This window comes from Drosophila melanogaster, chromosome X (assembly GCF_000001215.4).
Source record: "Drosophila melanogaster chromosome X".
Classification (NCBI taxonomy): domain Eukaryota; kingdom Metazoa; phylum Arthropoda; class Insecta; order Diptera; family Drosophilidae; genus Drosophila; species Drosophila melanogaster.
In genome coordinates this window covers 16,912,839-16,938,233 of record NC_004354.4, presented here as the reverse complement: position 1 = coordinate 16,938,233, position 25,395 = coordinate 16,912,839, and the positions used below count along the sequence as shown (strand labels likewise).

General features: G+C 39.3%; 1 protein-coding gene across 3 annotated transcripts, besides 1 other annotated feature; it reads right to left on the bottom strand.

Moving 5' to 3' along the window:
• Window positions 1-24: 24 nt before the first annotated feature.
• On the bottom strand, window positions 25-25,054 carry CG4928 (uncharacterized protein). Of its 3 annotated transcripts, none has more exons than NM_132951.3 (6): window positions 12,916-13,096; window positions 9,492-9,619; window positions 4,696-4,830; window positions 3,791-4,196; window positions 2,513-3,366; window positions 25-1,730 (listed from the first exon to the last, which is right to left on the bottom strand). In NM_132951.3, the coding sequence occupies exons 2-6, from the start codon at window positions 9,537-9,539 to the stop codon at window positions 1,557-1,559; spliced, it is 1,617 nt and encodes a 538-aa protein (NP_573179.1). In that variant the 5' UTR covers window positions 9,540-9,619; window positions 12,916-13,096; the 3' UTR covers window positions 25-1,556. The 3 variants fall into 3 exon arrangements, with proteins under 3 accessions (NP_573179.1, NP_728035.1, NP_001285354.1); NM_167552.2 differs by lacking the exon at window positions 12,916-13,096 and adding an exon at window positions 24,014-25,054 and having other exon boundaries at window positions 823-1,730; NM_001298425.1 differs by lacking the exon at window positions 25-1,730 and adding an exon at window positions 2,358-2,426 and having other exon boundaries at window positions 12,916-13,095.
• Window positions 1,831-2,170: a mobile genetic element.
• Window positions 25,055-25,395: the final 341 nt, after the last annotated feature.

The following is a 25,395-nucleotide window of genomic DNA, read 5'->3' as shown; positions in this document are numbered from 1 at the left end:
GAACTACTTACAAGACTAAGCAAAAAAAAAAAAAGAAAAATATTTATTGTAATTTTTTTTCTCACAAATTTGTTATGTGCGTGTATTTTTTCCATTAATATTTAAGTAAAACGTTTAAATAAAACGATAAAAAATGTATATATATCGTTTTGTAGATGTGTTTATGGTATATATCATTAGATTTCACTTTAGTATTAATTGCCATCGCAGCGAGTTTGTTGAAGAAGAAGAAAAAATCAAACTCGAAATCGGAATCGGAAAAACAAAAAATCGTAAAAATAGGGTTTACGAAAAAAAATATATAAACAGGAAACAATAACTCGCTTAATTTTAGTTTAAAACATAATACTGAGCAAAAAATGTGTATATAACATTTTGCCTACTAGATTTTTTGCTTTTTTGTTTAAAGATATTTTTATATATTAATTAATTGCTTTTCGTTTTGTTTGTTTTTCCATTTTTGCACTGATCCATCGAATATATATATTTTTTAAATATATATATTTCAAAAGGACCAGTATCATTAAGCTTTACAAATTTGACTATTTTTATATATTTGTTTTTTTTTTTGTTGTGACTGTTTTTTTGTGTTTCGTGTGGGCGTGTGTAGATTATCACGTTTTCTTTTTTCTTTTTCAAAAAACAAAAACTCAATTACAAAAAAAGAGGGGTTTTACAATTTTCGTATAGGGATAGGCTATATTTAAAATACGTTTTAAAATAAAATAACAATTTGTTAGGCATCGTACACACACACACTGCTGCAGTGTGTGCGTCTTGTATATAGGTATATAGGTGTGTGTGTTTTTTTTTTGTTTGTTTGTATGATTGTGTGATACCAAGTTTTTAAGAACGCCCCATTTTTCAAATATAAATGTATCGATTGTAAACTGCTCTTGAATTTCGAAATGCATATTTCAGAAACTATTTGTTTGACTTGCATTCAGCAAATAAAAAACACTTGCGAATTTAAGTCGATCGATTATATCGATTTTTTCGATAGGTCTCGATTGATTTATATTTGAAAACAGGAAGTCCGTTTCAACCGAGTACGAGTGTGCTTACACCTAGACTAACACACAAAGGATTTGCATTTCCGGGGCTTCTCACTGCCTTTGCATTCAATAGCATTTCGCTCTTTTCGATCTCTTCTCTGTATGTACAAACTAAAGTTAAGCCAAACTCCGTTGGACTTTGAGCTAAATGGTTTTTCTCTTGCAGGATCGGGTTTTCGTGGGTGAGGGGTACAAATGTTCTACTACAAAACTACAACCACAAAAGTATGCAACGCGTCGCGACTTTCAATCGGCGCCGGTTGCTTATCGATCACGGTGCGTATTTGTCTATCGATAGTTATGCTAGTTTTCATTTTATCGATAGAGCTCTTCGTCTTGTTTTTCAATCTTGTCTTTTTTGCATTTAAATCGATAAAGCATCCAATCAATTCTGCTTCCTTCTATCGATATCTTGATGGAATGTGGGGTGTGAGGGGCTTGTGCGGTGTTTTTTTTTTTTGTTTTTTGTTTTTGGGGTGTCCTTGGGTGAGAAAAAAACATTTACAGGCGCGTGACCACAATGTCCTCCTCGAGATCGTCCAGCTCGTCGTCGGTCTCCTCGACGCCATCTGCTCCTGCCTCGGCGGCGGCCAAAGCGGCGGCGGCTGCGGCGGCGGCGGCCTCCTTCTCCTTCTCCGCGGCCTCCAGCTTCTCCTGCTTCTTGAGCTTGCGTTGCTGGAATAGGAGACGATATTAGGTTTTGGATTGTCTATATACATTTGATAGCCCACTTCTGGGGATATTCGAGGTGGGGTTTCTTAAGTTTAATAATACGATGATGTTTTTATTATTTGATCAACGCACTGTTACCCATGCGGCAACTTAATTTGATCTGCTTAAATTATTTTATTTTACAATGTGTCTTGGTTACTTAAGACTAACAGATTTTTAATCCTAAAAATGATAGGGAGAATTATAATAGTTGATATAACATAGTAATTATTATTTATTTGATTATTCTAATGAATTTTAAAACTAAGACTTTCTAGGTCAAAACCAGGTTAGGGAGGTCATGAGGGTGGTGTCGCTTGAGTCTTCTTTTGACTCTAGTCCGAGGGTCAGCATTGACCACAGCTGCAGTTCCTAGCTTCCTTGCTAGGCTGTTGGGGTGTACAAGGGTTTCTTAAGGAAAGTCTAGATTCATTTATTCAGTCTAATCTAATTGAATTCCTTTCTTTCAAAAATAGCCCTCATCATTTTCCGATAGAACTATTAGAAACATAGCAACAGCTTTATTTATTTTCTCCTGAGCTCATAAATAGGTATTTAAATGCAATACGCAAAAATATTGCCTACTTTTGGGCATGAAAGGCAACGGGCAATATATTAACTCAAAAAGAAACTTATTTTATACTTTCTAGATATCAAATACTATAGTTTTAGTTTTAACCGAAACCCAAGACACCAAAAAAAACACCAATTAATGGCATTATTGTATCGTGGATGGGCAGACTTACCTTCTTCCTGTACAGGATCTCCACAATCACGTAGCCGATGCAGCCGAGCGTGAGTACAGCCAGCAGAATGTAGAGCTTCATCTGCGTGCAGAGTGTTGTGGCATAGGCGTAGGCAATAACGAATCCGGCGGACTCCCATAGGCGGTAGTTGGAGAAGGCAGCCTCCTTGTTCCTGCGGAACAGCAGTCCGTACAGTCCGTTGATCTGGGTCTGCCACACGGCATCGCCGACGCCCCACAGGCCGGACATGGCATAGAAGATGATGGGATTATCGGGATTGGGGCGCCAGAAGAGCTCAACGGTGATCAGGGTGAAGTGGACGACGGCGCCCAGTACAATGATGGGCGTGCGGCCGATATACTTCATTACCGATCCGAAGAGGATCGAGCAGAGGGCATTCACCACACCGAAACAGATCATGACGAAGCCAATCTTGTTCACTCCCAGGGCGCAGGCCACATAGGCCTGAGTGAAATCGGCACCGATGAAAGCCTGCTCCATGCCAATGAAAACGGTGATAGGGATGAGGAGCTGCAGATTCGGTTTCTTCATCTGGCGGAAGGTGGCGGACAGCAGCTGCAGTCCGGACAACTCGGCGGCAGAATTGGAGCCCTTGCGCTTCTCACCATACCGCTTGAGGGGATCCAAGAAGAAGGCGATGATGCAGACGGCGGCCACAATGCAGGACAGATAGATCATCGAGATCTCGAAGATCTCATCCTCTGGCGGACGCTCCAGGTTGCCATGGCCGCCGCTTCCGGTGGTGCAGAAGTTGGCACCGCAGAACTGCAAATCCTCCTCGCTGACCGTCGTGTTCGAGCTGCTGCCACCGCCATGAGCGCCGCTGGAGAGGACTAAAGGGGATGGCAGGGTCTCACGTTAGTTGGGTATTAAATGTATAATGAAGTCTTGCAATCAGCCAGGGCCTAATCCTACTGCCCTACAGTCGCACGGCTCTTATCATAATTATGTTTACTAATGTTGTAGATTTCCGGGAATCGGAGATTATCAAATATGCTTCGTAATCGATGGCCTCAAATGACGCGGTTCTTAGTTATATGATTCCCCGGTAGCTGGCAAAATCAAAAGCTAATACTTTATTAATTTAAGAGCCGTGGCAATCTTTTCAATCTTTACGATCCGATAAGATTGCCGCTGACTTTTCGCAATTCTTTATGACCATCTTTGGAGTGGATTTTTATTAAGGAAGCGCGAGGAAGGTGATTACTTAGCATAGTTTCCTATTTGACTTTGACTAATTGACTATATGAAACTCACCCAAACTGGAGATGAGATTGCCCCAGAGCTCAGCGGATTGCCAGGCCAGGAAGAAGAAGCCAAAGAATCGCACTATAATGGCATCCACCGCCTGTTCCGTGATCTTGGCATACACCTGTCCAACCTGCGTCAAATAGGTGGCCTTGGACGCCCACATGGGTGCGGCGCCCATACCCACAAGGATACCGGCGGGCACCAACGTGTAGAATCGCGGGAAGAGCTGGAATGCGATGTATGGTGCGTAGCAGAGCATGCTGCACACCAATGTCCATTTGACCGTTAGTTTCCTAATGATCAGAGTGGGCAGGAAGATGCAGGAGACCACCAAGGCGGCGTAGATCGCACTAAGCGACACTGTGCCCAGGCCATCCTTTGCGTTTATAGAGGATTGCAGATTGGCCGTGCCCTGTAATGGGAGAGTTTGGTTAGCTCATGGCTGTTGCTCTGCAAGCCGTTTTTCGAATTTCGTATTTCGAATTTATCGATAACACATCATTCGAGCAATGATGTGCGATAAATTTTGGGAAATTAATGAAGCTGAGGAAAAAGTTGCTTAATAATGTAATTAGTTTTAAGTTATTGGTTTTTAGTTTTTAGTTCTTAGTTTAGTTTTTGTTTTTTTTTTTTGGTTTTTGGTTTTTGGTTTTTGGTTTTTGTTCAATTGTCAAAGATGGCGGTACATACTTTGCGATCAATATTCTTAAGTTATTTTAAATGCTGTTAATATCACAGAAAAATTCTGCAATAAATAAATATAACATTATTATACTTTGTGCATTCAAACAATTTGCAGTAGGTATATCGGATTCAACAATTACATTAACAATACAATTTTGGCAACGATTACTACAAATTTCGAAACTACAAATTTTTTTGTTCGCGACCATGGCAATTGTGTCTCTCACCTGAAACGCTGTAAACTGCACCATGAAGGCGATCGAGATGATCGAGATATTCTTTAAGATGCGCCATTTCTCGCCCGGATTCAGCACAACTTTCTCTCGCAGCGAGGCGGTATCGGGCTCGAAACCAGCTTTTGGCTAAAAATAAACGAAAAGCAAGCAAAGAAAACATACATATCGTAAGCAAAGTGGCAACAGATCGGTATTCGCTTTTGGCCGCCTCACATCGCCCAGCTCAGATCTTCCATCTTTGAGCCCGAGCCGAGGAGTGCAGCCAGCAGGCCAGTGGATATACATATGTATATGTACATACATACATATATGTATAGTATCAAATGGGATGGGATAATGAATGGATGATCGTGATGATCATGATCCTACTTTCTTTCTTATCTCCGCATTTTCGGAGCAGCGTTAACTTTCTTGCTATGTCTTTAGATAATAAACAAATTTATTTAAATTGCCGTCCATCAAAGTTAATTTCCTTTAGGCTGTAAACCCAAATACACGGCGAGAAATTAGAGGGTGGTAAATTTGAAAACAAAAAATAAATAAAAATACCATTATGAATGTTACACAATTGTCAGATAGTCATTAATAGTGTATTGATAAGTTATCTAGATGCCTTCATCTACAGAGCATTCCCAGTTCGTCTTGCCCCTTGACAGCTTTCATTTTCTGGTCTTGTTTTTGCCGCCCCACACACCACACACATTAATTAATTATTTATGTGTTGGCGCATTTTACGCTTTTAGTTTCTAAAAACAAAATAAAAACAACGCGGGGGGAAAATTTTCGGATTGCTCCGCAGTCAATTTAAAAAGCTCGCACGCGTTTTGCTCGCGTTTCGCGCGCGTTTTTCGCATTGCGCATGCGTGGCGCGCCCTCTGCCCGCTTTTCGCCTCCAAAATGGCCATCGAAATGCCCGTGGTGGTCCCGAGAACCGACCCAGAGCCAGAAACGGGCCCAAAGCCACTCCGAAACTGGCCATTTCGCATGCACTGCACAGGGCCAGAAGGTTACATCGATAGGAGTACATTTGTATGTATGTTTGTATGTACATATGTATGTAGTCAGGGGCGTCGGCTTCGCAGGGGGTTCGGTTTAACCCACACGCGTTGTTATGCAAGTCGCCCCATCGATTACATTTTTTTTCACATTTTATCTGTTTCGTTCACTGGATATTGTGTGTGTGTGTGTGTGTCTGTGTGAGTGAGTGTTTAATTTGAGCCAACAATATGGACTTAATTACAGCACATAATAGTTGACGCTGTTCACACTATTTTTAAGTTAAGGAAATCGACGGATCGGGCGAGTTGGGGGGCTATAGAAACCCCGTTTTGTTTGTATGCAAATTGCAGACAGATTTCAGATACAAAAATCCCCTCGCTGCTTATAAGCATAATAAAATTGCATTTAAATTTGTATTAAAAACGAAAAGTGAACAAAAAAAAAATTGCAAGCCATTAAAAACGTCAGCGAACACACACAGAAAAAAATATCCCAAAAAAAAAGGAAAAAATTCCTGAAACTGCCAAATGTCACATTTAATTAAGAGGTAGAAACGTAAAATTGAAAGTTGAGCGCAAAAGTGCAACAAAACTTCTGAAAAGCAGTCAGAAATTTAATATCGCGCATACGCCCTGTGGGCGAACCTTTGTTGAATCTAGTGAAAAGGTTTGAAAAACTTTTAAACTTGAATGAAAGCCAATGTCTTTGGCACTGGCGCTCTATGATTGAGTATTGACTTACGGATTACAATCAATAACAAAGCAATGCATTTTTTTTTTTCTAAGAAATGCGATCGAGAATTCCCGCGAAATGCTTTGTGTTAAAAAGCTGCAAGGGATTTTCTGCTATCAATGGAAGTTGCCACACCGCAAGTGCAATGCATGCAAAAAAAAAAATATGGGCTAGCATATGGCAAGTAGGTGAAAAATGGTAGGAAAATCATGACAATGCACAGAGCCAACTGGAAAACCACTCTTAACTGTTTGTTTGTTTGTTTGATGGCTGTGTGCTTGTGCCATGCTTTTCCCGCTAACAGCTGATATTTAGGTTTTGTTCACCCATTTTTCTTCGTTTTATATTTTATTTTTATACTTTACGAAGAAACGACAAGCCGAGCTTTGAAACAAGTGCGCGTAATAATAATGCCAGTGCACAGTGGTGGAGTGGAAGGGGGGTGCCATAATGATATGCGAGAGTGTTGGCAGCGACGCCGCTAGTTGAGAGACCGAGACAAACAAAAACCGCCGCAAACCAGTTCAAAGCGGCCAGGTGAGCGGACCGTCGCTTCGAGTGTGCCCGCAGGTGTGTGTTGATTTTGAATACATTTTTTTCAAGTGTGTTTGCGTGAGTGCACCGGCAGAAAAAAGTAGCTCTTACTATATGAATTTAACATTGTATAAGATTGGCTAATGTTATGAAAGGAAGAATCATATAATTTATGCGAAAATTTAAAAAAAAATAAATAAAAAAAATAAATATGCAAAAGGGAAGCGAAACTAATTAGCTTGAGTAATATATATTCCTTTTTTTTTTAACTGTGAAAAGCCAAGCTCTTCGGCAACATGTTGCCAGCGACCTACTGTCTGCTGCATGTGTGTGCGTGCGCCTGTTTGTGTGTGTGTCGCTGTCGGTGTCTGTCTGTGGCAACATGTTGCGCACGCGCTGCGCCGCACGAGATTTGCGTTTTATTTTTAAACGCGGCACGTTTCGTGTTTGCTCAGCTCACAAGTTTCCGACCACCTCCCTCCCCCCCCATGGAGGGTCCCCTTCACATTTTACATGCCATTTGGCGTTGGTGCCTTACATACACCTGCGGTAAGCAGAATAGAGCTCCAGAGCCATAGAAGCTAGGAACACGGATACATTTGATAGAAATATACTAATATAAATACTAATATATACTAATATAATACACCTTTTGGATTACTAGATATTGTGATTGCTATTCATTTGAACTTCGATTGATATTGCTTGCTATTTGATCCCATATTTATTGTCTATGTTTATATTTGCGATATGTATGTATATGCCAACAAATTGTTAGTCTGCTGACCGCCGCTGTAAGTTTGTTAACGTTCTCTGGTTTCTTTTACGAATTTGTATTACTTTTTGGCTGCTGCGGTTCTGTGTTGGCCAAGCGAGGAAAACGAGTTTGGTTTCGATGTCTGCCAAGAACCGATTACACTGGGTGTGGGGCATGGGTGTCTCTTGCGGAGGGGGTGGTCGTGCGAGGGGGTGGGGGGGGGGTGTCGGCATTGTAAATTGGCAATATTTTATTATGAAACCTTGTCAGTGCTTTAATTGTGCAATACGTTTTAGTCTGTTAGTCGCTTAGTTGTTGCTTGTTCGCCCGCTTGGTTTATTATTATTATTATTGTTATTATCATCGCTTTTAGTTTCTTCTGTTTCTGTTACCTTATTTATTGCCAAATCGGTTGGCCATCAGCTGGCTGGTCAAGTTTGTGGCTAAGACATATCCATAAATACTTGATTGCTGTGTGTGTGTGTGTGTGTGCTTTCTGCTGTCACATTTCTTTTTCTGCTTTTCAGCTTCTCGCGTGGGTTTTTCGATTTTTCGATTTTTTGTCTTTGGTTTTCAGTTTCTTGAGGTGAAATTTATTTCGCCTCATTAAAAGCCAAGCCAAGGAGTGGCCAAAGCAAACCACTCCACCACTTATGATAATGATCATCCGAATCCGATTTTTGGCTTAGTTCGACCGGGTCTCTCGCTTTATTGAACACTTCCTCCCCAAAACTAAGGGCCATCGTAAAAAAAAAAAACAAACAACAAACTATGACGCGTGTCATTATAAAACATGATTTCTTTGGCGAAGGCAAACACAGTCATTAGCTCAACATCCAAACAATACACTACTAAACAATACAAAAGGAAGAAAAACAAAAAAACAAACGGCCCCAGACACTCGATAAGTGTAATCCACCTTATAAGCTATATGGCCAAATGCTATATATACACAGTCGTCCATGCATGAATGAATGCCAAAAACGAGACGGCCAACTATGTGAGAATGTGAATGTGACAGCAATTTTCAAGTGGCAGCTTTTTTATGGCCATTTCGATAGGTTCTATGCCAATCCGGGAAATTCCCAAGCCGTCTGATTAAGACTCGATCTAGACTATATGTTTCTATAAGGTTGGCCATTTGCACTGCACCGTTTTGCAGAAAGTTCGTTCTATAATTGAATCTAAACTAAATTGAAATGACTTCCTATGCGCGCTGTTCTCATTGAACTGGTAGGTAGGTAAACCAGTTGGGATAATTAATGGTAATTACCCTACTAAATCGAATTAATCGACTAGGGCGATAATGTTCTATGTGAGATCTGCTGAACGGATAAGGCAACTTGGTTAGAATTTGGTTTGTGTGGCTAATTTGCAGCGAGAAGAAGTAAGGTTAACCCAATTAAGAGGCCTTGGTTAGAAGACCAATACAAATCCAGCGATCTGACTAACGAATTGAGGTTCCTGCCCCAAATTTGGTATAGGGTTTCCTGACACGTTAATGTTGAATAATTGAGGAAGAGTTATCATTTAATTATGCAGAACTCGAAATAATGAGCCTTGTTTCGTAATTTCTTTTCGCCCGCCTTTGTTTACAAGATTTGTGGGCCGGTGATTTCATTATGGGTACGTTGACGTGTCCAGCGCTTGTTCAAGATGAATGAGAAGGAGGTGAGAATCAGGTAAGCACTCCTCGGACTGGAGAACTACTTGGGATCCCATCCAGATCCCATCGCAGGGCCCACAACAAAATATACACACTCACCTTGACGGGCTCATCGTTCTCGAAACCGGCGTTCGTGAAACCAGTCATCTTGCTGGCTCTTTGTGTTGTCCGCTCCCTTTTGGATTTATTTGGGCCTGGTTAATCAATTAAGCCAAGGGAAAAGTGGGCTGCAAGCACAGAGAAAGAGAGAGAAAAAGACGTGTAACACCATTAGACGATTATAAAGCCATTTGTGGGCAAACTCAGCGATTTGCCACTGTGTATATATATACTCAACAAAGGTAATAACAATAATCATAAAAAATATAATAACTTCAATACTGAAAGATTTTTGTTATTGAAAATTGCCTGGACCGAGCCATAATTAATGAAAATTTCGTAGACGAATTGATGGCACTGACTGCTTGCCTGACTGGCTGACTGACTGGCTGACTGACTGACTGGCTGACTGACTGACTGGCCGTATATACTCGTACTCGTATCTACTATAAATACATATTATATTACGAGTGTAGCCCAGGAACAATTGCGAATCTGTTTGAGATTCAGAAGCATTTCGCCAAAGTCTTCCCCATTCATTTGGCCCGCGTTCCCATCGGTTGGTTACCAATTTTGCCATTGTCTAATTGTTTATAATTGACATAGCCCGCCCCCACCCCCGTTTCGGCCGCAGTTCAAGTTCATGTCCAATTAATTGCATATTAGGCGGTATCAAAAACTATTATTCAGGCCCCTCAACTGAAGCGACAAAACACAATGAAACCCCTGACGACACAAAAAAAAAAATAAATGAAAAACACTAAAATATCAAACACACATTCGCACAAAACAAGTAATGATAATAAAAAAAAAAATTGGGTAAACTTTTTATGGCCAGGCATTGGCATAGAAATTCTCAAAGGAAATAAGCACAGCAAATTAACGATTGCTATCATTAATGCTAACAATAAATAATAAAAAAACTCCAGCATAAAAATGCTAAAAACTTTATGAGTTATAATCATGTCGCTGTCGATCGCCGGCTGCGGTTTCTTTTTACAATTCTACATAAATTAATATTTATTTATGCTAACTAAGAAGATAACATTTTAAGAAGAAAAAAACGAAAACGAAACGACTGCAAAAAGATGAGGATATAGACCGAAAATATCGATGGCCTAGCCAAGTGATCGCAGTTTGTAGTCACGTGTGGATCAGTGAACTATAACCAAACAAAGGTTTATCGTATCTATTCTAAAACTTGTTAGATATTTATTGTTCCTATTAAATTGCAGGAATATTTTGTGGCCTAATTTTAAAGAGCTTTAAGTGTTTTTTTAGCCCAAGCTATAATTATTTGTACTTTTTAAAATGATACATTTTAGTAAACTATTTACTAGTATATCTTGTGTGCAATTTATTCTATTCTACAGAATGTGTCACGTTTTTTCGATTTAGTTGTGAGTTGAAACATTTTTAATGATTTCATTAGCAAACCCTATGACTAATTTGTATTGTTACTATAATGTGGTATAAACTGCAGTCCCAGGTGTCCTACGAATTTTCGCAGTCACTCTGGCAGTTGTCTAAGATTTTTTTGTGATGCAATACGTGACTTGTCACTATATGGCATGTGACTTCACATGCATTATATATGGGACTGGGTGTTATGGCAGTGACAGTTGAATTTGTGACTCGAAGAGCGCGTGAACGAACAGTGCGTTCGATAAGTTCTCTACCGGCTGTGCTTATGATTGATATGTACATATACATACATACATATACCTGTATATGCTCGTATAATATGCTAGTGTATCCCAAAACAATAATCGATTAGTGGGCTTAAGTATTCGTTTTGGTTGGATTTTGGGCTCGGCGGCTACTATCGCAGATAATACGTCAGATAATGCGACGTAGTTTGGTCATTTCGGGTTTTTATTATTTACGAAGAAATCCAGAAACGATAGCAAAAAACCTGGCCAAAAATTAATATGGCTCATAAAGAACTTGCTACTGGCGACTGCGAGCCACGATCCACTGACGTCATCACAACAAAGTCGGCGCCGTCTAATGCTAATTATCTTAAAGCCAAACAGCTGGCAGAAGTCGATAGTCTTTATAGTATATACCTCGTATGAATACACGAATACAATATGAGCATGCCAGAATATTCGGCCAGCACGTGTTGTTTTCTGAGCCTTTCAATTGCCCGATTGGCGATTGGCAATTGGCGATATAGTTTTAGCGGATTTCCACGATTTTACTGAAAAACTAAATAAGCCGCAAGCTCTTATATAAAACGTATAATATGTACATATGTACGTAGATACATCTATGATCCGAATTTGGCCAGCAATTGGCGGTTCGCTACATTTGAGCCAAAGATTTTTATGGCTGCTGCGTGTGGGTTAATTTTCGTATATATCGTATATAGTACATGAAAAAACGCGACACGCGCCAAACGTCATTAAAAAGCAAGCAGTGCGATTTCAATTATTATTCTAGCGAAATAACGCACTCATCAAAGTCGGAAACTCCATAACACATCGTCCATATCATCGTCGAATCTATTTCCCCCTCCATCCAACGCGTTTCGAAATCGGCTATAGACAATCTGCATTATCTTGGCCGCGCGTAGATCGGGACTTAAGTGGCCTACAAATTGGCTAGTGCCAAATGTTGTTTCATTGTTATTCGCTCGCTTTTATTTATTATTATTTCCATTTAGCTACGAAGCCAGCCCTTCACCCAAACTGCCTGGTTTGCTCATATTTTTTGCACTTTTTGGCGATACTCTTGAAAAAATCGAAAGTATGTTGATGGAAAATTCGGCATTTGCTAAATTATTGCAACTATTTCTACTAATTTAAAATTCTCATATATTGAACATCAAAATTGAATTTTTTCAACATTTTTTTTTTCAAACAAATGAAAATCTCCTAAGCTGAACCACTATTTTTTTGGCAACACTTGAACTTGGCAAATAAAAAGGAAGAACTGCAACTTTTGCAACAAATCGTTTCGAATCGAATCGAAACGTATTATTTTTATAGACTTTTTTAAGACTTTTTCCGACACGCGGAACTCTCGCGGTTTCCGCAATTGAAAAATAAAATCTATAGTATTATTCGTGTGGCAGTGGAAAACCTTAAACCGAATGCTTTATAGCACTTGTTCAACGAGTTGTTTGCTTTTTCCTCTCTTTATAGAGTAACTCAAGACTGTCGGCGTGTTTTGATTTTTATTACTAAATACTACAATTTGCTTCAATTTGTTTCTTTCCTTTTTTTTTTTTTGCTTTCTGCATTCGAATTTGGTTATTTGCAATGCGCTTTTGTTGCTCTTTCGCTTCGCTTTGTTCAGATTTGTGGCCTTTTTTTTTAATTTATTTTAGCCTTTTTTGTTGGCTTGATGTTTGTGCTTTTCGGGGCTTTGGCAGGATCTTCACTTGTTTTTTTTTTTTTTTGTTAAGGGTCACACTCACAATTGTCGGGCAAAAAAAATGCGAATCCTTCGGCCGGTGGACACGGAACTCGAAACGTGAAACTTGAAACTCGAACCTTGAGCCTTGACGATGATCGATTCTCGTTTTTCGGACCAAGCCAAGGAATAAAGGGAACTCCAAATGGCCAAGTGGCTGTCTCAGAGCCTCGCAGTACAATGCCAAGAAACTGCGACAACGTGCGAATTTTAAACGAAAAGCACTTTCTAGCTAATTGGAGTGATTAGTGGCAGGCGTCGCTGTCGACGTCGCCGTCGCCGCCGCCGTCACCACCAGGTAATCGCAAATGGCGGTCCAAGAGCTGGCCAAGATATATGTGGGCAAGGTTATCGCCTGGCCGGAGCTAACTGTAAATAATCGGACAGGGACGGAGATAGAGCGACGAACATTCCGCCCCAGCGGCATTATTATATATGTATATATATATATATTTAACGATATATTTGTTGTACTCGTCTCATAGTGTTCTGCTAATTTTGGGCAGATATGTACATATTTCCACGCTCCCCGATTTGCCTTTGCCAATTTCCAGATAACTGGGCGGCTGGTGTGCAGTGGCTGGCTGGTGGGCGTGGCAGTTAAATCCCCGATTGCCCGTGGGTCGTGTGGCAGCTCTCAGGAGCGGTTCAGTCGATAAAGTACGCCACAAGATCATATTGCGGGGCCTCTATATTTTCCAGTCTTTGGAGACTTGTAAGGATGCATTGGAATATCTTGTTAGAAAGATAGAATAAGATACGAAAAGTTCCTAAACAGAATCAATATCTCAGCTGGGAGTACATATTCATGGAATTAGTATGCCATTGGTATCGCTTGGATCTCGACGGATCCGATGGGACAACCGCTCCTGGGCGATAGGAGAGCTCTTCAGCTGTCGAGAGATTGATACTTTGAAGCGCTGAGGCGAGGAGTGGATTCGGCTCGATAAGATTAGTCGGTTCCAGCTCCAACAACATATGCAACGGCTATTTATTGTCTCCATTTGGACGCGGCAATAGTCGTTCCATAAATTCTAATTAATAAACGCGCACGGGTTGATCGAAGGGCGTTTGGGGTTTGGGCGGTCGGTGGGTGGTGTGGTTTGTCATTTTTTTTTGTTTTTTGGATGGCTCATCCTATCAGAAAAATGTGATAGCTAAGTTATCGCCGTTATTAGCGCGTGATTATGTGAGCTGTGATTTCGATGCCCGGCGATCGTAAATAATATAGTATGATTAGGACAAAGTTACGCGGAAAACCGGGCAATAAAAAAATCGGGTGTCCACGGGTTTTAGGGATTTTTGCCGCACTTGCTACCGTCGTTTTCTTTGTTTCGTTTTGAATCGAATTCATTGCGGTTTATGGCCACTTGGGCATTTCGGACTCCATTTGAAAGTGGCTCAAGTGCCTGTGACTAAGGGTCTTCGGTTTATCGGGATATCAATAAATTCGGTCACTCGAAAGTCGAGAATCGGGTGACAGGCGCTAATGAAGAATGACGGATGAAATTGCCCCTAGGATAGGGATCAGTAATACCGGTATGGTGCACTGTCAGAAATTGGGTACAATCAAAATTAAATTAAATATTATTAACATAGCTGCAAACGCGAAATTTGTTGCCAAAAATAATTGGAAAAGCGAGTCGCAAAGCGAGTGTATCACAGGCACCATTGGCTGTGCGCAGCAGTTGTGTCAACAAAAGTATGATGCCCGCGTTGAAGGGTATCGCACTTGACACATGCCTGGGTTTATTCACACACCGATCGGCCATAAGTCGGTTATGAAGCTCGGAGCTTGGAGCTTGGATCTTGGAGCTATATAGACATGAAGCCATGGAGTCATGGTGGCTATAAAGCCACCAAGACTCGTTGCGGATCTGGCCCGATGGGAAGAGCCAACTGGAGTGAACGATCAAGAGCCCCACAAAATATTTGCTATTTGGATGACCCAGTTTTCGGGCCAAAGCAACCAAATAAAAAATGCCAAGACTTAGGTGGAGCAAAAAAAAAAAACCATACATACATTCGATTGGCATTGGTGGGCATTTGAATAAACCAACGAACGTTGTTTCTATCAGAAGCAAACTTTTTGTTTATGCGTTATTTTTAAGTTTCGGTATTTAACAAGTAATAATGCAAAATTTACAAATAACCTGTTACAGTTATATAAATGACTTTATATTATGACTTTAGGAGGAATGATCTAATGAAAGGTTTTTATGAAACTTATTATTGCCGTTCTTAAATGAACATTACGTATGGTTATAAAACCTGAAAGTAGCTCTTAATCACTTAACTGAATATAGGTGCGCTTCTCACTCACTTATCCTTTTGAGTGAACAGCTCATCGACTTGCCCAGATAGTCGATAAGCCGCTCTTTGATCTCTAAAGGTTAAGTGGCCACACATTGTATGACTTTTCCACTGGCATATCAGTCTAATAGATCGTTTAAAATCAATTAATCTTCGATTCGGTGTGTACTTAGGCCCTAAAGCCGCGACGAGAGGCCATCGACATAAGTCAATGGCTGATTGATAGAGACAGCTTATCATTCTACAGCAATACAACAATGGCAGTCGCATAACGCTAACAACAACCATTGAAAATCGAAATTCAAAAATCGAAGGCTAAACCATTGATAAACGACATAAACAGGAAAAGCAGCCAGCTAGGAAAATAATACGAGTATAATGACTCACGAGATCTGAAGCGATCTGTTACCAAGTCAAATGGGTCAAAAAGTGAATAACAACAACTGATGAAATGTGCGCCCAAATCACTGGCTATTCTTGGTGCCAGAGAGTTTTGACTTCTATCGATATTGATATTGATATTGATATAATATTAATTAAAACTTTATTCCAACTTATTTTTGTTGCTGCAATGAATTCCAATAATCAGGTTTATTGCCAGAAAATTTCACAAAATCTCCACACACATATATGACAATTTTTTGCTGGTCACGTGCATGAATCTCGAGTGGGCTAAAAACAAAAAAAAAAAAAAAACGCTGGGAACCCAACTGGTTTCGTCGTCGGCAATTGTGGCCATACACTTTTTGCCTTTTTCTCTGCCTTTTTCTCTTTGCTGCCATTTGCCTATTTATAGCCAATATTTTTAGCTGCTGATTTCATTTCATTTACTGGAGTGTCCGATACTCGAGGAGCGTACATATATTTTAATTAAAGTAACAACACAAATCGCTTAAGTGACCAGCGACCAGCGACAAATTGTCTAAGGGGGATTAGTGATTGCGGCACACATGTCGTATGCGCGATTTCTGTTCAGATCTTTGCCAGATAAACGTATAAGCCATTTGGTATTTTTGGAGGGTGCAATTTCAATTCTGATTAGACACTTGATAGCCCGCATTCTACGAGATGTTTCTACAGGAAATTATGGTCGGCAAACTAACGAAATTGATAGCCGAACAAGAAGTACAAAAAGACTTTGCACAAAGATGCGAAAAAAAAGTTTGAAGGAGCCAGATTATAATAGAATATTTATTTATTTTGCTTTTTGTAAAAGTTACACATTGAAAACAAAATGATCCAAAACTCGACTTACAATCCGAATAACCAAACTGTTTCGCTTTGTTGGCCGTCGGCCGAGTTGATTGAACTGGCCCAAAAACAATTGTACACGACAATTACTTAATAACAATACGGTTCATACATATATATATCGGCCTGTATCTCTATGTGATATAATTAAAATCTTGGCTCTTAATTGTTGTCGAATGTCAACGAGATTGGTACAAAGGCGGATTGATTTTGAGATTTGATAACAAGGCCCTAATGACAGTTAATCTTCGAGGGGCGTGGCAGTGGAGCCAAAGCGATTTGCATTGTATTCGGGGGCAAATTGAAAATGGGAAAAACGCGGCAAAATAATAAAAAAAAAAAATGGTGGCCACAAATCTGAGAGATCAGAAAACAAAATACAGAAATAATCAAAACATAGAGCGAGACAAAAAAGATTCTCCCAGGTTAAATCACAGTGAAATTAACACGCAACTGTGCACACAATAATCGTATTAATAACAATGATTTCCAGAGTCCCCCGGGCCACACATACATCAAATATAGTTATAGATATATATATATATATATATAAATAACGTGCATATATGTTATATATGGGCATTATTTTGTTTTTGATATTATATGAACTAAGGCTCGGGTTAGCCAATTTCCGCCCGCCAATTTGAACCTCGTCGAGTGAGTTTGCGTGATTTGTCTGGCCATAAAATATTATATTGGTATAACCGGGCTGTAATCGGCATGCTCGTCATATATCATATAGTATATACATATATATATATTACCTGTGCGTGCGTGTATGTGTGTGTGCGGGATGGCAGAAATCAGAAATCACGGCTTAATCAAATTTAAATTGATTGATTTGGCGGCGGCCGTAAAGATAACTGCACGCGGCTATAAATCGATTGATTCGTATCGCATCGCTATCAGCAGCTCATTTATAGCGCGTTATACAATAAAATAGTGCCATAAAATTATGGCCGGGATTAGTTGGCAAAGAGGAAGTGACTCTAAGGGGATCCAGAGTCTAGCGAAATTCCGACACTTGAAATGGGTTCTGCACGTGTGTCCATCGAAAGTGAAAGGTTCTAGAAAGCTATTAACCTTAGTTGCAAAGGTCTCAGCCGAATATATTTTCATATAGGTAGCATTTCATTCATTTCACTCGACTGAGAAAGAAAGGAAAGGGGGGGGGGGTTGGTTGGTTGAAAAAGTACTGTGCGCACAAGACAACCTAGACCTTGAGCCGGCTAAAAACATCCGATTGACATCTAACAGGTCGCCAAGACTCGTCATCGAAATTCTTCTATGTACATATGTATATGTATATATACATTTCTGCTATTGCAATTTCAATTTCAAGAACACAACTCGTGCATTTTCGAATGGCTAGCTCTTGCAACCAAAGCTATTTGCAACCTGAAACATTCTGCAAGAGAAGAGACGTAATTCTCTTTGCATCAAGTATACGCAGCGTTGCTCTGCCCGGGCAAACATTGCGCATACGCCGCGTGTGTTTTTTGCACATCTTGGCCAACTGCTTCCCACAGCAGCGCAGCGAGAAATAAAAGCACACAAAAAACCCAACAAATCATCGCGTAATACAGCGAACTGAACTAAAAATGGCCAAGACCGAGACCTTCGTCCGCGATTAGAATGCAATTAGTGGCAGCAAGCAAACGGCAAACACAACAAAAAAAAATCACAAAACTGTAATAGAAAAAACTCCTCGAAAAAAAATGTGTTCTAACAAAACATTGCATTGAGCTTCATTTCATTCTGCTCGATTTCAATTCAATTTTTTACTCTGCCCGCCGTTACAGTTTCGTTTTCAGCTAGTTGTCGTTTTTATTTATTTATTTTTCATTTGCTCCGGCATTTTTTTTTTATCTGTCATAATAACTTCCGCTTCAGGCTCTCTTTACGAGCGTAAGAATAATTAGAGGGGACTATACAGTACCGAGTTCTTTACTTAACCCACATTGTTTTGCCCATGAGGTTTATTTTCGGCAAGAATTTTGGCATGAAGAGATTATGGGAAGAGAATAATGCCATGTCACCTGTCTGCTTTTATTTTTATTTATTTTTGTGGCCAAATAAATTGGGAATCGAAAAGTCCGTTTACAGGGAATATGCATTCAAGCAGCACATTCAAATGATTTTCGATGGTGTGATTTGAGTGGTCTAAAGAAACTTTCGAGAAATTTATACCCATATTATATCCGTATCTTTTTTTTCTTACGGCTATATAATATATAATAAATAAAATGTAAGAACTTAAGCGTGAAAAGATTGTTAGAAAATTAATGCCCAGTCACCTGTCCGTTTGTATTGTTTTGTATATATATATATTTTTTTTTTTGGACAAATAAATGAAAAATCAGAAATCCGCCTCTGCTTTTGGCCATTAAGTGTTTGCCCAGCCGGCGGCTTAAACTCAATTGTTTGGCTTTTGATATTTTTCGACGCTTTTGTCCATGTTTTTCTGCGTCGCAAAACATGGGCCTTTCCCAAGCGCCTTCATTTGCGATGAAAAAAAAAAAGATCCAAAAATCAAGAGGAGGAAAAAATTTAGGGGGGCATAATGGGACATAATGAACGTGTTATATAATCGCAGAGCACATCAAAGTTCAATGTTTGCCATTGAGACGCTTCTAGCACTATCATATCACTCGGTGATATTATGAAATGCGAGTGGGAATACGAATACCAAATCTTATCTAGCAGCGGCCACGAGTCTGGATGCTATATACCCGTATTCGGATTCCGAATCGGATTCGGGCTCATCAGCGACGTGGCTGGTCATACGGTGGCTCTTATCACGGGGAGCTGGTAATTATTTGGCTATAAATAACAATAAAAACCTGATCGTAAAACTCACAGCGCACCTTATCACGATAATGATCGTTTGCCGCTTGGCTACCGTCTTTCATTTCGGTATCTCTTGCAGTTTTATAATTTCCCTCGATTTCAATATGGGGGGCTGTGTGGAAAAGCAAAAACCCAAAATCCCCAAAAAGACTAATTCAAAATCAAAATGAACACCAGATCGCGGAGCCTGTTAATGGAAAGTTTTGATTGCGGCTTGGAAGTTTTCCCAGCGCCTTGAAACTCCGATTCTAGAGGTTACATGCCGACTCATGTTTATTTCATTCACAAAAGAAACTCGTCAGCGGCAACAAAAGATGCCTACAAACATATACGAGTATATGATCCATATATGTATCTATATATTCATATTGGATGTAAACGAGTTTTAGTCTTATTTTTGTCGCCGATCATGGTTGCTGCTGCTGCTGTTCGAGGCTTATGCAATATTGCCTATGGATTTTATCACTTGCTGCAGCCCCAAAGTGTTGGCCATTCGAATTGACCAAGTTGGCAAAAAAATAGATTCTAAGTAACTGAATTTTTAGGCAACGAATTTAAGGAGTATTTTACCAAATGCTCAATTCTCAAAATCTAGGATGTGAAATAAACTGAGAATTAAACAAACTGATAATAAAGCGTATCTCGCAGATTGCTTGCCTGGCGTATTAAATTATATAGTTTACCCAGCAACCTTGCTTAACATTACAATTAAATATGAAAAAATATAGGGCAGCCATAAATTGTGCAATAAATAAAAGCGGGGATTAGTGTGAGTTGTAAAAGAGGCGGAATAAGTGGCGCATTTTATCAGATATTATTTGACTTATTTAATCATGCTATACGCGAATTCCGGGAAAATAAAACGATTACGTGCAAACATGAATTTGAGTGTATTCTATAGCCAGCGCACGAATACAAAGCCGTATTTTAGCCCACTTTTTTTTTTTTTTTTCGTCTTTAACCAGTTCCGCTAACTTCTTTATCAGGCTGAGAGTAGCAGTAGTAGAGCCCGTCTGCTCTGTCTGGGGCTCTTCCCCGAAAAATGCAAATCGAGCGAATTGGCTGACTAATTACCCCTTGATAACTAGATTTGAATTCAAGACGACGATGATGTTTGTGATGGGTGCGCCTGTTTGCCATGTTGCCAACTTTAATGAAGTGATAACACATTGGACGGGCCAAGAAGACGCTCCAATTTTGCTTTCGGTTGGAGGATGCTAATTTATCGTTTACATAAACTTGATTTGCCCAGTGTATTAACGAGACGGGAGTCAATATTTGCCAGGCCATTTGGCACTGGTCGTGCCAACGAGGATGCGTCGTTGTGCTGCGACCACGGTGCGGATGAGTAATAAAGTCAAGCTGCCGTCTTCTACGCTGTCATTCAAGACGAAGTTGTTGTGCAAACGATCGCAGAACGATATCAACAGCAGATATAGCTGCCATAAAGCAGCCGCAAAAAAAAAAAGAATAAAATTCAGATATTATTATCAGCATTGTGTTTCGGTTTTTGTTTTACATCTGCAGCGTCAACAGTGCCGAAAAAAGTTTATAAACAAATACAGAAGGAACTATGGACAGTGTGCATAAAGAGAGTTCACCCAACAACAATGGAAAAGTTGTCGGATTGTCTGATGTATATCTCTTGCTATATATAAAGCCATTGACTTCAAGTTTCCCTGGTCGAGTTCATAATTTAAGTTGCTGCCAATTTTATCGCTTACTTGGCTATATTTCTGATTGATTAATGGCCGACTATCTGAAAAACTCGTTCGTCATTAAGAAAATAATTCGGGTATTTGTTTTCATCTATTTTAAATGATGATTACTTCGGTGGCGTTCAATTTATGGCCATGTTTGGGAGTACGAGTATAAGACTTAATTTATGGCCAAGTTCCTGATCTACAAATTGATAATTGAAGCGACAAGAATTTATGAAATGTCATTTTAAAGATTTTTCAATAACAATCAATTTTGTTGCTGAATTTAATGTGTTAATTAATTTTCAGGTTGCTTGCAATAGTTTGCAATTTGCTTTTCGATTTATGGGAACATTTTCGAAGACAATTAAGATGAAAAAATGTTTCCTTGCATAAATATCTAGATATGTTCAACGCAATCAGGTAATTTCGTGTTGTTTCAATTTAAAAAAAAAATATTTAAAACAATTGTTAATAAAAATATTTATTGAATGCCTGAAAACACCCAAGTTTTCAACGTGGAATTCTTAGTTATGTAATTGTTTAGTTTATAGTTTAATTAAGCAACCAATTTTAATTGCCCGCAAAGCGTTGCAATAATTGCTTGGATATACATATATAATATTTTCGGTTGGATAATAATAAGGCCGCTAATTGAATAAGACTTAATAAATCTGGTAAGAATAATCGCATTCTACAGCCCATACCGTTATGAGTTTTTACAATTATTGTGCGACTCATTGAGCCATAAATATTTCATAATTAAATAAAGAGTTTGATTTGTATCTGTGTTTGCTGTCTGATACTTTTTGTTCGTTTTTTCGTTTTTTCGTTTTCTGTTTTTTTTTTTTTTTTTGCGGAAGTGCATTGATTTTCCACTCAAGTGGGCACTTGACTCGCCGCTGTCGTCATGAATTGATTTTCTCACCTTTATTTACTTAACTTTTTTCAGCTTCTCCTCTCGCACCGCGCAGCGCTCGAAAAATGTTAATTAGTTTTTTTTTTCCCCGGCGGCCAGCACTTTTAATTAGAACTTAGTATTAGTATTTCTGTTTGTCAGCAGCGCCAGTTGTTTCTAGGTGATTTGTTATCGCAACATTTATGCAAATTGCCATTGCAAGTGGGCAATTTGTGTGCGGAAATCCGCTTGCAAACGCATCTTCATGCGACTTGGCTCTCAAAAAAATAATAAAAAAAAAACAAAACAAACTCGCAGCAATCGAAAAAATCGAACAAATCGACTAAAAATCGAAATCGAAAAAAGGCCGTTGTGGATCCCAATAGTGAAAGTTTTCTATGCTGATCCGTGGCGCCAGATGTGAGCTGCCTGCCATATAAGCCACATATAACACATATACTACTATATATATATATATATATATATATATATATATATATATGCATAAAAGATATATACAAGCCGTAAGTCGCCGACGCCGATTGACAAGCTGCGCATGCGCGACCATCGCTTAAATAACGCCCCGTGTCTCTGCATCGCGCATGCCAAAATTCAAAATCCCCAGTCTATGTGCCCCCGGGTTTTCAAGACCCCTGTCGCCCAATTCCAAATCCCAAAAAGTATCCATCAGATACAGCACGTCACATGGCCATAGATGGGCGTGTGGGTGTGGACCACCCACAAAACCCCATTTGTGCCAAATTATCCGACATCAAAATTGCGGGTACGTTAGGGAATTCGAGTGAATAATGATTTAAAATCTTTTGGCGACCTGAATATTTCCCTCTAAATCGATATCTGAATTTCACTACTCAGCTTCCACGAAATTACATGCTAAGTAAGATATTTAAATTTGCCACTTCGCAAATTAAGGCTTTCTTCTGCACAAAACATTTGAATGTTTAAATTTAATTGGCAGTTGTGCCTAGAACATGGGTAGTTATATTTTTATAGCTCACTTTGCAAGTGCAAATTCGTCGTTAGATTGCTAGTATTGTAAAGTCTGGAATTTTCAGCTCCATTAACTAACATCGCCCTTCATTTGAAAGTCATTCACTTTCTTAAGTCGAAAGTCACAGTTTGCAAGCGAAAAGCGATTATCGTAAGCTTGACCATAAATAAATTAGGTGCAAAATTTGGGCTGTATTTCAAAGATTGTAAGGTTTTTCCCAAACACATAACTCAAATGTTTTACGCCAATAATAAATGTTGCGAATATTTTAAAGAAAATATATTGGTAACATAGACTATATGTGATCGAACTGGCCCAACATCTACGCTCATACTTAAGGGGGGAACAACCCCATTTGCCACGCCCACTTGGCTTTCATTAGAATTGCCTAACAACTTCCACTTTTGCCTTGTTTGGTTTTTATTTATTTTTTGTTTTATTTTTATTTCTATTTTGTGTTGTTTTTGGCCCCACTAAGCCGCAAAGTTTATGCAATTTGTTTATTTATATTTGCGGCAGCCAGTTGTTTTGGGTCTTTGGGTTTTTCGCCCCTGTAAATGAATTCTCATGATTAAGAAGGTTCGTTGTATTTTTATAAAAATGATTAATAGTTGCAAAACAGTGTGTAAGTGCTTTGATTGTTTTCAATGAAATGCAATATTGGGGTATGTTATATAAGTGTGCTTGTTTTCGAAACACTTACTGTTATATAATTTAGCATGTTATATAAGTTTATATAGGGTATTGGTTTATGCTCAGTGCTATATTCAAATAATTCGGCCCTAAAATTCTATAGTTGTAGTATATTCCTCACTCAATTTGCTTTCTTCAAACACAATTCAACACAATTAATATTATAAAATACCTAACAGCTAGAATTCATTAAAAAAAAGAGCGTATTTAAAGCTAAAATTTAGACAAAGTCAGGCTTCAAGCTCTTCAAAAATGCTACCAATTTTAAAATATATATTAAACTATCTACAGGATACTGTATCTTGCGAACTTCAAGTCTCATATCCTCGGTAATCACGATTTTATAGATCCCTTTAGCAAGCGTTTAGTTGGCTCCTGAACTTACCGTTATTTGTGGATCTGCAACTCTTAAACGAGAGAGCGACTTCCAGTCCTCACTGCCTGTGTGTGTGTGTGTGTGAGTGTGTGGGCTTGTGTTCGGGGTGCGTGTGTGTGCGTGAGCGTGTTGGAAGGCCCAAAAAAACAGGATGCGCTGCTTTGCCGCTTAACGAAAAAAAATGCACTTCCGTCTTTTAATGCGATCGCCTTCGTATTGGTGAGCGCGTTTTTGAACTCCTGAATTATGATATTATTGCTTTTATTTTATTTATTGTTTTTATAATTTTTTGTTTGTTTTTTGGCAATTAAATGTTATGCAATTGAATGGATTTTGTTGCTCTTTTTTGTTCTGGACTTTGAAGCAGGAAGCTTAAGGGGGGCTTTTTGGGGGCGAATGGTTTACATTTCCGTTGGGCGAAAAAATTGATCCGCAAAAAAAAATGTCACAAGGATGCGTGGTCACCAAAAAAAGTCACATATGTGCTTTAGCTTTTATTTATTTATAGCGTATTGGATTATTTTCGAATTGTAATTTATTTTCGAAATTGAAATTTGTTTCTTTTATCAAATTTTCAGAGAGAGGGAATAGCACACGACCAACTTGAAAACGCACTAAAACGGTATTAAAAGCCGAGACTAAAATTAACTTTGCAAGTAATTTACAAGCCGGAGCCGAAGCGAAGCCCGAAAAAAGCCGAAGTTGGCCGAAAGCGAGAGCGAGAGAGCGCCCGAGAGTTCACTTCACTTTTTTCTTGATATTTATCGCTGTTGTTGTTGTTGTTGTTGTTGTTGTCTTGTCACAGATCGTTATTATAATTGTTGTTGTTGCGGGGGAGAGAGAGAGAGAGAGATGCGATGCCCTTGTTGCTGTTGTTGTAGTTGTTGCAGTTGTTGTTGCTGCTGCCGTTGCGGTGCCAGATAAAATGGATAATGGCAAAAATCAGCCGAAATCAGCTAAAATCAGGCAAAATCAGCTGCTCGTTATCGCTCTCGAGTGCTGCTGTGGTGGCCAAACGTTGATCGCTGGCCGTTCGCTTGGGAATGATGTTGGCTTAAAGCCCGGCGCTACGTAATATACGCTCAGATCCTGTTTGCATGCCGTCGACGTCGCTGCCGGCGCCTCTGTCGGCGTCGCAGCCGGCGGCAGAAGAGAGCGATGCGAAGAGAAAGATCACGAGCTTTTTTTCCGATTCCGATTTTTGTTGGCCCTGCATCGCACAGTGGGCCAGAAAGCGGAAAATGCCAGTTGGCTATTTGCCCAGACACAAAAATACAACAAAAAAACGGGGAATAATTGAATCAAATTGTTTTGGTAAACATTAGCCACTTGGCAGTTTGCCTATTACGTTTTAACAAATCAAATATATTTTAAGTGCAAAATAACATGTT